Source organism: Mixophyes fleayi, chromosome 6 (assembly GCF_038048845.1).
Source record: "Mixophyes fleayi isolate aMixFle1 chromosome 6, aMixFle1.hap1, whole genome shotgun sequence".
In the NCBI taxonomy this organism is placed as follows: Eukaryota; Metazoa; Chordata; class Amphibia; order Anura; family Limnodynastidae; genus Mixophyes; species Mixophyes fleayi.
In genome coordinates, this window is record NC_134407.1 from 190443400 (window position 1) to 190456149 (window position 12750).

Below are 12750 nucleotides of genomic sequence, written 5' to 3' on the forward strand. Positions count from 1 at the left end.
ACCCTCCCGGATCTCAGATTGAAGCAGGGTTTAATGACAAAATCGCGTCACTATGGCCCCACCCCCACTGAGCGATAAACTGAATTGCAGCATTGGACAGCAGGGTGCAGGGTCACTCTGGTGCAATCACATTAGTCCGCCCCCCTCCCGACTTGCGATCTAACCTCCAGGAGAGGCATCCCTGGAGGGGAATAACTAAATGTTGACACGTATGAAGTACAGCTAGAAGATGCAAAATGCATTCCACTAAAAGTATATGACAACTCCCAATTACTAGCACTTCCACTCATAAATTTCAAGCCTTTTTTGCAAGAATACTTTGTGGCCCCTCTAAATCATATGTTCTATACTCCTTGGATCTCTTTTTGTCCCCTATAATGAAGTCTAATTTTTTGATGTGGGTAAATATGTTAGAACTAGAGATGACCCCCGTGCAGGGCCATCTCTTCCATTGGGCACAATGGGCAGGTGCCCGGGGGCCCTGCCGGCCAGGGGGCTCGTCCGAGGCAGCACTGCTATATATATATATATATATATATATATATATATATATATAAATATCACTTCTTTTTTTTTTTTATGTGTATATATATATATATATATATATATATATATATATATATAGGGGCCCCAGAGCACTGCTGTGCCCGGGGGCCCATAATGTGGTTAAGAGGGCCCTGCCCCCGTGAAGTGGTTTTGTTTTTGGATCTGGATTAGCTTTGTGTTTTGGTTTTGGTTTTGTTTTTGGCAAAACCACCCTCATATGTTTTGGTTTTGGTTTTGGATCTGTATTTTTTAGAAAAAATGCTAAAATATGCTAAAATCACATATTTTGGCTCTTTTTTGGTGGATCCTACATTATTATTAACCTCACTAACACTAATTACAATAATTTTCAGTCAATTTTGACCACCTCACAGGTCACAATATTATTTTCATACACTTTCAAAGAAAGATTGCAGCAGTTCTTGCCAGTGATAAGAAAAAGGCCATTGTCATGCCTGGGCATAAGACCAAAAATCCAACTCCTATGTGTGCAATTATTTTTACACAAATCCTGGCAACAGTTGTCTAGCCATTTGTAGCGTTTTTAAAGCCACACTCAGTAGAGGTAGGGACCTTAACCATCTAGGATCCTCATCCATGTTGCGGCATTTGAAGCAAGTTCATGGAAAGCTGTTGGTAAAATCAGAAAATTATGTTAAAAAAAAACAACAAGCAATCCAGCATCATCTACCTCCCTTCTCTCATCTAGATCCCAGCACCTGCAATCTACACCCACAACACCTTCATCATCAATATCCTCACAAGTGATAGGAGTTAGTCCTGCATCCAAGTTGCTAAGACTAGATGACTCTTCCACTAACCATGATTCCTCAGAAGAATTATTGAGCGATAGTCCCGCTGCTGCTGCTGCTAGGGGTGGAAGAACGTAAGAAAGCTGTCACCCAGTCGCAAAGCGGCTCACAGACGTCATGGGGACTATGCTAGTATTAGATCTGCGTCCAATATCCACTATTAATGCAGCTGGTGTTAGACAATTACTTGAGGTCTTGTGTGCCTATTACCAAATTCCATCACAACACCATTTTACTAGAAAAGCTATTCCTCACCTCTACCAGAAGGTTCGTAAAAATGTAGTTATTGGGCTACAAAATGCCATTCTACCCACTGTACACTTAACCACAGATATGGGGACAAGCGGAACTGGGCAAACTAAAGATTATATGACTGTGACAGCCCACTGGGTTAGTGATTCTCCTTCACCAGCAGGAACAGCCTCAGCATGTACCCAAGTACGTCACATTTTTCTGAGGCTACTCTGTGTATCATCTTCTTCACTAAGAGGCATATTATTGTTATTATATATATATTATTATTATTATTAGTGTCAATAGTGTTTTCGAGGATAAGGTCACCTCTAAAAAAGAGATGGGTTTGCAAAGAGCATCTAAAGATTTGAAGACTGTGGGAAAGTCGGATTGAGCGTGGTAGGAAATTCCATAACTGGGGAGCAGCATGGGAGAAGTCTTGAAGGCGAGAGTGAGAAGTGGTTATCAGATGCGAGACAGGGCGCAGGTCAGAGGTAATACCGCTGACAACCTGTTTTAAAGACCAAAGGGATGTCATTGCAACATGGCTTATCCTGCTCTGGATATGTGATTTTTGATAACGCCACCAATATTCTTAGAGCATTACAGTGGGGGGAATTCCATCACATTTCCTGTTTTACTCACACAATCAACTTGGTGATACAGAACTTTTTAAAAAAATTACAATGCTGTTTAGGGTCATTTTCAGGATTGTGCTACAGCATGTAGGAGAATGCAACAGCTGCAAGAAGACTAGAATTTGAGGGGAATGTACTTTAGTCCAGTGAAGTAGTCACCTGTGAAGAGAGTGCAGACATGGTTTGCTTGAGTCAAGTGATTGCCTTAATTATACTTTTTGAGAAGCAGCTAGAGAAATTGAAGGAGGAAATTAAACTAAACAAATCCGCTAACTATATTGTAATTGTAGATTAAGTACTTAATTCACTTTGCCAGGATCAAAGAGCTATCAACATCTTGTAATGATGTCTCCTCCTTCAGTTTCTCTGGCAACAGCTTCTAGGACAAAACTTAGCTTTTCCAAGACACCCAGTGGTGATGTAGATGAGTCAGCACAACATTTTCACATTTGCTTTGCTCTAAAAGAATTGCCCAAAAATCGTGACAGTTCTGCCATAAAATGAACTACAAATTCCATGAGGAACGCCATTATCGTTAATTACATCAACGTACACAGATTTCTGTGATGGTGGATTCCAGCGGGGATGAATTAGTATTGTTTGAGTAAGATGTACACAATGATTAGGGTGAATATTATGACAGTGTAGATTACAGGTGCTGAAATCTAGCTAAGAGAATGGAGCTACCTGATGCTGGTATGCCTGGTAATATTTTGGGTAGAATGGCATGTTTTATGTTTTTCTACAGTAAACTTTCACCTTTTTTAGAGAAGTTTTTTTTTCTTTATAAAGGAGCAAGCTTTTTACTTAAATTTTTGTTTCCCTGACTTAAAACCACTATGCACTTGAACATAGGCTTTAGCACATGAGGTAGAGGGATTAGTATCATCATAACTAAAACAGGAGAGTGACAACAACAATATCACCCCTCTTGTTTCTGTATGAGCTATGGCACAGTAGAATGTCACTGGAGACTTTTAAGAACACTGACAGCCCTATTATTTTGATTTCTGTTTCAGCAATGACCCTGCCACCTCTCCTGTTTCTGAGTTAGCTATGGTTACAGTAAAATGTAACTGCAGATTTAGACCAAGACAGCCAGCCCTATAATTTCTATTTCTGCAATGACTCTTAGCAATGGAGCACTCCTCTTTGTGTGTTACCTATATAACACAGTAGAATTTTCCTGCAAATTCAGAAGACAAGCCTACTAGCCCTCCTATTTGTACTGCAGAAATTACTCTTAGCAATGGACCAATGGAGCTCTTCTCATTGGGTGTATATAACACCGTACACTTTTTGGTGCAAATTCAGAAGAAAAGCCTGACAGCACTAGTATTTGTATTTTTCTGCAATGAGAATTAGCAATGGAGCTCTCCTTTTTGTGTGTTACCTACATAACACAGTAGAATTTGACTGCAGAATTACACCAACCCTGACAGAACTAGGATTTGTATTTTTCTGCAATGAGAATTAGCAATGGAGCAATGGAGCTCTCTCTGATTGCTTTGTTGAACACTGCTACCACCCTCCTCTTACAATTCTATAACTTTGCCTGCCCAACTGCTCTACACTCTGTGCTACCCTTTCTGTGTCCCTCTCTCAAATGGCGCTAGATCCCCGTGGAGGGCGGTATTTCTAGATTCTAAAACTCGCGAGATCCGACATCTGATGACGTAACAATGGCGTTTTGCCTCATTTTCGATTCCAATAAATCGTGAAAGTACCAAGCCGACTCGGCTCGGTACTTGGATTCCCTAAGTTTGGGTCTGTTCGGTTCCCGAGGAACCGAGCCTGAGCATCTCTAGTCAAAACATTCATACACCTAGCCTGCACCCAGCTAGGAATGTCCCGATTTTGCATTTTTGCACTTTAAATGACCTTTAGTGTCAAACCAACTGCAACTGCTAAATGCTGCTCATTTCTTCGTTTGACAGCCTGAATCCACCTTGAATAACTATGCAGTAAACGTATCTCTATAATTAGCTGCATTGCCATAAGTTGTCATGCGAGTGAGGTTTATGTGTAAGCTTCCTATAATTTAGACAAATATGACTGAAAGTAAGGAGGATCTGGGCAGAGTCAAGCACTAGGAGGAGGCAGGTTGGACAGGAGCACAGCAATACTACAAAGTTGATTCATCTCAGAATGATGCTCTTCATTCTGCACAGCACATAAAAGACAGAGGCCTGGCAGCAGTAGCTGCTCACTATGGCTTACCGTAAGTACTTTACTATTACCTACTAAGCATAATCTATTTGTGGTGTGAATCTATACTGCATCTGCTATGTTGAATTGTGAAGTTGTGTGGACAAAGATGTACAAAGACAGTTTACATTATCTTATATATTGTGTCTTTTTTTTGTCTAATTAGCTACTGAAATCTTTAGTTATATTTAGTCATTTATTATTTATAGCAAAAAGTCAGCATAATAAAGAACTGTCTAACAGCAGAGATGGTAAGGGCAAACACAATAGATTCATTTAGACTATCTGGGATATACATAAACAAATGTCGCCTTGAGAGCTTTGTACCTGCATCCATTCTGTGTTGGGTATTTTCATGGTTTTTTTTTTTAGTTTGAAGGATTTTAACAAAATTTTGGATTTGTTTAATCTAGTAAAGTGTATTGCAAAACTACTCTACAAAACAATTGACCTTAGTTACTATAGGGAAATATGTATGGTAAACGTGAGGGTTTTAGTTTAGAATAAACATTTGATATCCTTTACTAAACAGAGGGGATCAAGGTCTAGTTTAAAATATTGATTTCCAGGTCATTTGTGAGTAGGATAACAGATATTAAAATCAATATCTATTTTACATATTGACAATTCACATTTCCCTCTTCTGTAATAATAAATAATCCTTGGTTAGACATTGTTAGACATTGTCATTCTTTATAGTTGAGATTCACATGTTACCAAGGGCTAGATTTACTAAGCTGCGGGTTTGAAAAAGTGGGGATGTTACCTATAGCAACCAATCAGATTCTAGCTATCATTTTGTAGAAGGTAATAAATAAATGAAAGCTAGAATCTGATTGGTTGCTATAGGCAACATCCCCACTTTTTCAAACACGCAGTTTAGTAAATCTAGCCCCAAGTGTCCCAGTTTTTCTCACGACAGTCACAGGTTTTTTTTAATGATTGAGATGAAATGATTACTAGTGTTTAGCTATGTTTGGGTGTTTTTTTCTCCATTAACAATGAGGTTTTCAGTTATATTTACTGTGAGTTAAAAGAATAAAATGATGCAATAATTATATTAGTCATTACAGTAGTTATGTTTTGGGATTAGTTGGATTGGAGGATATAATGACAAATGTCTATCTACAATTCATTTTAATGTTTATAAGCAGAAATTTGAGGCAACTACTTTCATCATTAAGTCTAAAAAAAAATCATAAAAATCTTTGAGTAAAACAGACAAAGTACAAATCTCCCACTTGCTAAACCAACATAGTAATTATTACAAACAATGACAAGACAAAAATTTTCAGGGGCAAAAAAGAAAGTCTGTCTCGGGAAACCCAGAACACACCAGAGCCATACACATGTCCAGCATCGTCTTCATGGGGATGGTATTCACATGCTGGCAAATATGATAATGCTGTAATCTGTAATATATGTGGTATTGAGGTGACAGCTCCTTAAATGTCTTCTACTTCTTTTGTATGCTGCTAGATTTATATCGTAGAATGTTAACAGGAGCACAAAACTATTGCTTCATATATATTCTCTCTCAAACACAGTTATAGATATTATACTTTTAATGCTGTGTTTGAGAGACAATATATAAATGAAGCAATAGTTCTGTAATCTGCATTATTTAAACTGCAACCAGCAAAGTACTAAAGTTTGTTTAAATAAATTCCTCATCAGTCAAATGTGACAAGTCAGACATTGCTATATATGTGTTAGTCACGTCATCCTGACATAGGGCCAGGAGAATTGGAGTACTTTGAGTTGATTTATTTTACAAACACAGTACAGCTTTCCCTGTAAACACAATGATGACTTGGAAATAATCAGTAGTTAAGTTAAATGGTATATACAGCAAAGTCTGTCATCAAACAACTTGTATAAATAATATGTACCTACTACTACAGCAACACTGAAATATACTTTAAACATATGCAGAAAGATAAAGTCAAAGATAAGGAAGGAGACTGGAATCCCCTCACTTAACCATTTCATGATTGGTACAAAGTAATATAGCCAGAGCTTTATACAGCCTTCCCTCAGTTACCGAGGAAGTTATTTATAATATTTTTTATCTTCAGAGCAACCTCAATACTTTGAATAAGGATAACATAATTTTACTGTAAGTTATGTAAACAGTATGGTTAGCAGGCATATGGGTTATACGCATACTTGCCAACATTGGAGATCACCCCTCTGGGAGATCTCCGAAGTTGGCAGCGTCTTGCCACACTATTTGCGCTATTAGGTATAATAATAATAGCGCAATGCCATACAATACACATGACGCAATTAACCCCGCCCCCACCCACTTCATTAACAAAAATTCAGGAGTCTCCCGGACTTTCCGGGTGAGTAGGCAACTATGGTTGTGCGTGAAAGAAAAAAAGTGTAGGTGAAATAATATTGGCTAATTGAAAGCTTTTTCTCTTCATTAGAACGACGCTCGCAATTTTAATCTATTCAGTTAGCCAATTAAAGAAGTTACTATTGCAATTACAGGCATACTTGTCAAATTGTAGTTTATTCCACCCCAGAAGACCTAGGAGTAAAGGTAAGGTAGCAAGTGCAGGAGGGAGCGTGGTGACACCCTCATCCTAACCCTGTCCCCTGTCACAAAATACAGCATGTATCAGCATATATGGTCCTTAATGAATCAGGCGCTTTAAGTTTTTATATGTATAAATGCAGAATTTAATTATTTGCTGCATTGAGGCATTTCAATTGCTTGTTTGTCTAAAGGCAAATTTAATAGAACAGTATTTGTTGCAAACAGTAGTGAAGAGAGCCACCCTAGTGTACTTGTTTGAACCGCATGTCCTAGTGGGTTCTTTGAAATCACCTAGGCAGATTGTTGCAACCAAAACACATCTTATTCCGTAGATGGCACTACAGACATGCAAATATGCAATCACCAGACAGATGCGATTCTTTACAGGTACCGCATACACATGTGATGGAAGTGCAGTTCCTAGTCACTAATCCACAAACACACCCATACAGTCGAAAAACATAGGTTATATCCTCTTCATTATTCCCACAGTGGTGGAGCTACTGGTGGGCAGATTAGGGGCGGCAACTAGATTGTGTTAGGAAAATGATAAACCTTAACCCTACGTGGCCTAATTCCTGGTGGTTTGGGACTCTTGGCTCCCTGTGGAGAAAGTGCCTAGGAGTCTAATCCAGGCTGCTCTATAGCAATGACCTTGTTGACTAAACGTGTAAAGGTTGATAGTATTATATCTACATTTGTCAAATGTTTGACCCAGACCTATTGTGTTCTTTAATCCCTGACACTCCACCTGGCGACATTTAAGATTAACTTGTCTAATTTAAATAACATACACACTGCATACAATAACATATGGTGAACAATGCATAGGAACAACAAATGACAATAAACTGTAAGGCAGCGAGACGATGACAGTTCAGATTACACAGAAAGAGGCGATAAATCACAAGTGTCTTTATGTGTCAATCGCATGAGTCCACAAATCACACAGCGTGATTTCACAACTGTATGTGAAGATAACAAATTGCAAAAGTGCAAATTTAAAATGTGTGGTTAGATTTATAGTTGGGCGGTGGAATGTCCTAGCTCAACTCTACATTGCAGGGTAAAAATAAAGCTGTCCAGTATTTGTGTTCTACATGCAAAAGCAGACAGTATTTTCCCTGCATGCAAAAAAATAAATAATTACATTTGCACCCATTGCAACATGATTTCACTAGGTACAAATTTTGCTTTCTGAATGAAATCCTTTGAATCCATCAGTGTCCAGAGTGTTATACTCCTGAGGATGCAGCATGTTATACCCATCAGTGTCCTGGATGCTATACTCCTTGTTGCCCATTATATTATACCTCTCAGCACCAAAGCAGTTTATAATATTACACCCACCAGTGGCCAACTTGAGATACCCTTCAGTGCCCTGCATTCATCAGTACCCAGCACAGTACATCCGTTATTGTCCAAATGTAATATTACACATTGCACATTTTATTATACTCAACAGTGCCAACCTTGATACATATTTCAGTGCCATACATTTTATACTCATCTGTATCTTATAGTTTTGATTTATACATAATCATTTGTGTTATTCTATGGAAATGATTAATTTTAAAATAGTTGTATAGCTTAGACTTTGTGTACTCTAGTTTGTGGTCATGAACGTGTAGTCAGGCTGTTGTAAGTACTGCAGAAATGTCACATGTAAGTGGGTGGAAATGGTACCATATGTTATATTAAAGGAAATATATTAAGAAGTTGCAGTAAGAAATACATTTACAGTATAATGTGCCGTGTTAGGTCCTGTGAGTTTGGTAGAAGTAATTTGTGTCATACTAAACATAGAGAGGTTGCAATAGTTGACACCCCAATTTAATTAATATTGGAACATGACTGAGCAATAGTAATAGGTGGAGTCAATACAGCTTCCAGATGTAATGTGCTAATTAATAAATATATGATCAAAGACATTCCTCTGTACACAATTGAGAAAACATTGGTTTTAAAGATCCATGCAAGAAGCATTTTGCTTATACATGTGTAGTGGAAAAAGATTATGTTACATGGAATTCTATTAGGTCTACTTCCTCGGCTCTTGGCTTTTACTGGTTGAACCTATGATTATATAAAGAGCAGATTGCTGCCCCTGCAATTCTGGTTGCCTTTCCTTAAATCTGTGCCTGAGACTCAGAAATTAAATACTTAAGACATGTTTGTGGGGCTACAAGTATTTTAGCTATTGTTCCAACTTATATGAAATCCTGCTTTCCTCCAAAACTCCATAGAATTAAAGAAAATGCTGCCTTTTATACATATGGTTTAAATAAAGGGCTTCTAACCTCTTTTCAGTTTTTAGACAGGATATGTGTGACTATAATAACAATGGTATAAAACATGTAGGGGTATATTTACTATGTGGCGGTTCTATGGAACCACCGATTTCCGGTTCTACCCCATAGACATGAAAGCAACATTAAAAAACAGCAAATAACTTCACATTATCTCATTGGAAACAATGACCCAGTGCTGTAACGAGGGTGGTGCGGGCGGTGCCGTCGCCCAGGGCGCAAAGCCAAGGGGGCGCAGCAGCCGCCCGCTACCTGCCTTCAGCCCTTAAGTTCCGCTTAAGGGCTGAAGAGAGAGAGAAATTTTAACCTACCAGAGTTTGATGCTTCAGCCGTTAAGTTCCACCATGGAACGCATGTGCATTCCACTGACAGGAAGTTCTGCATTTGGAAAGCAAACTGCGTTCCAAATGACCCACGCACATGCGTTCCACGGCAGAACTTAACGGCTGAAGCATCAAACTCTGGTAAGTTAAAATCTCTCTCTCTTTCTGTCCTCCTACCCCCTCCCCACCCCCTCCTTAGATGGGGGGCGCCGGTGCCCAGTCTCGCCCAGGGCAACAAAATGTATAGTTACGGCACTGCAATGACCTTACAGAGTTTACAATAATGACCAATCAATAACCGAGTTTAACTCGTTAACTTGTTCCACAGCTCACAAACAAAATGTTCCAAATCTGTTATAACACATTAGGTTTTCACAAGTGAAACATGCTTACGGAATGAATCAGGAGAGTATGAGCTTATTAATAGCAAACTAGTAGATGTTTTCCAATAAAGTAGCAATCAAATCATGTGTCATTTTGCACTAGTCAATTAACATTCTGTTTCAGGTTATATAATTAAATTTACCAATATTCTTTTGTTATACACATTCCCTCCTCCACTTCACCCAAACACAAAACTGAAACCTCTTGTTTATTACCAGCGCCAGATGTTTCACGGATTGAATCCAACAAACTCAAAAATGGTCAAGAGCATAACACTCACAGCATCCGGAGCAAGGAGCTCTATCTCCGTAGAGGTCAGCCCTTTAACATCAAGTTGGTGTTTCACTACCGAGGCAAAGAGGAAAAATTAAATAACTTGAGGCTTACAGCACAAACAGGTAGGTTATTTGTCACCCAAACATTTTTTTTTAATATTAAACCACCATACCCTAGGAGTGGCAGATGCAGGATTTCTAGAGAGGGTTTACCACCCCATCCCACCAATGGGCATGACCAGTATGCATGGGGGTGTGTCTATAATTTTAGACAGTGCTGGGCTGCTCTCCATCTCTTCCTATCCCCATCATATACACAGGCAATTCCTATCCCCATCATATACCCAGGCAATTCCTATCCCCATTATATACACAGGCAATTCCTATCCCCATCATATACATGGGGTAAGCCACCTGAAGCTTATAGTGTCCCAGGCTGGGAAGGGGGTTATTAGACACCAGGACAAACCCCTGGGTGCTTACCTGGGCTAGGTATCGGAGCAGCAGTAGTTCACTGCCCATGACCACTGCTTTGCAAGAGTTACTCAAAGTCTTCTCCACTGCCCCACCTATCTCTAACCACTAATTCTCCTATCTTCCATGGCTAAAGAATTTTGAAACATATACAAGAGCACTGACCAATCAATTGATAGACCAGTATTCTTAAAATATGACTTAAAAGTGCCTGTGTCTGAAGCTCTAAAGTTTAAAATTATCCTCCCAATCGAGGTACAGGAATTAGCCATTAGAGATGTCCTGGATGGGAAGAGAATAGAGGGGTGAGAAATTCTCAATTTGGAGTCCTGTACATCAGACCTCTGCCATTCTGATACGGGGTAAGGAAGGTTTAATATTCAATAAAGTGTTTGGATGGACATCTCTTTTAAATGCTTATTAATAGTTACATTCTTATAAGGGCTCTGTAACACAAACAATATTTTATAGTATTTGTGCATTTTTCCCTATTATACACATCACCTGCTTTCATTAGTTGCTTGTTTCTTTTCATCTTGCTCTTCCCCTCCTAAAACTTTGGACCTTACAAGGCTATTTATTTTCTGGGGAGGAACAAAACTAAACTTGGCTAAAGGCAACAGTGTATGAATGACAGCACAGAAGGGGAAACTCTCTTCTATTCACTTAGCTGTATTTATTCTTTCTATAATTATATGTATATTACAACCAATCACTATGATCTCTCTTTCAGGGCCGTATCCATCTCAGCAAACAGGGACCCTCATTCAGTTTCCAGTCACAAAACTGAGTGGCAGCAAGATGTGGAGCGCTGAAGTGGAGAGTGAATCTATTAATTCTTTATCAATCACTATTTGCACTCCAGCAACAGCTTGTATCGGACGCTACAGTCTGTACCTGGAAGGGACGTTCTTAGACGCCTCCACATCCTACTTGCTGGGGGACTTCATTCTGCTTTTTAACCCTTGGTGTTCAGGTAAATAGTCATAATTATCAATTAGATAATTGCAGTGAATACGTGAAGAATAAGCCAAAAACATATTTTGATCTCACTCACTGCAATTACCTATCTGTATCCAATGTACCATGTCATGTTTTAATTAGTCATGTATGAGACCATACCTGGTAATTGGCAATTATTTTGCCATGTACTCTGACTATAAAGACCCTGGTAAAATATGTTAAAGTAATAAATACACTAAACTGGTAAAATAAAACTGCTGACAGCCATGCACAACTTGATGATTTGCACACAACACACAAGTTAAAAATGTAATACCTAAATAACTTGCAGAAGTACGAGTAAGAGGTAGTTGCTCCTGTGTCAGGGCTTGAACTATTCAACAACACACTCTGCACCAGTCCAATATAACACTAGTAACAACTAGATATGTGCAAATCAATTCAGCCAAATGTCAGAAATTAGCTATGGCCAGGGCCGGTGCTTGAATTTCCAGAAACCCCCTGCCTGGAAGTTCACATTTGCGCAGTGAAGTCTTCAAAGGCCCATACTCGTAGAGTAAAATGGAAAATATTTTTTCGGCATGGACAGGCTGCCGTGGTGTTTTGGTAAGTAAAACACACTCCTGCCACACTCACGGGACTTAGAGTGTTCCGCCAGCCCTGGCTGGGGTGACTTAATTTGCAAGTTTATCCCAAAACACCAACAATTTAGTGAATAAATAGTACACACTGCAGAATTGGGCAACCAGTATCAATTTACAAAGCAGGAGTGACCAGCAATAGTCTATCGCTGGAACATCACGGCTCTACCATTTTTTCCTATGGGGTCAGCCAATCATTAGAAATCAGTGCTGGTCCTGGATACAGTCAGCACTGCACTGGACTTCCCTCTTCCCCCCAAGATTAGGGTTATTATTGGTGGTAGTCATTTTTTCCCAAAAAATAATGCTGACACGTTACATCGCCGTGATTAAGGCCTGTATAATGTAATCCAGGTGGTTGGTCCAACCTTTTCTGCCTTAAAACCGGCAATCTT

At 39.1% G+C, this 12750-nt stretch overlaps 1 protein-coding gene across 1 annotated transcript in view; it reads left to right on the forward strand.

Annotated features, from left to right (window-relative positions):
• Positions 1 to 4318: 4318 nt before the first annotated feature.
• The window catches only part of LOC142094980 (protein-glutamine gamma-glutamyltransferase 5-like), a 34550-nt gene continuing 26118 nt past the window's right edge, over positions 4319 to 12750 (forward strand). The window contains exons 1-3 of the mRNA XM_075177668.1: positions 4319 to 4451; positions 10221 to 10400; positions 11485 to 11727. Coding sequence (XP_075033769.1) covers positions 4442 to 4451; positions 10221 to 10400; positions 11485 to 11727 — 433 coding nt within the window. The 5' untranslated portion in view covers positions 4319 to 4441. The remainder of the gene's footprint in view (positions 4452 to 10220; positions 10401 to 11484; positions 11728 to 12750) is intronic.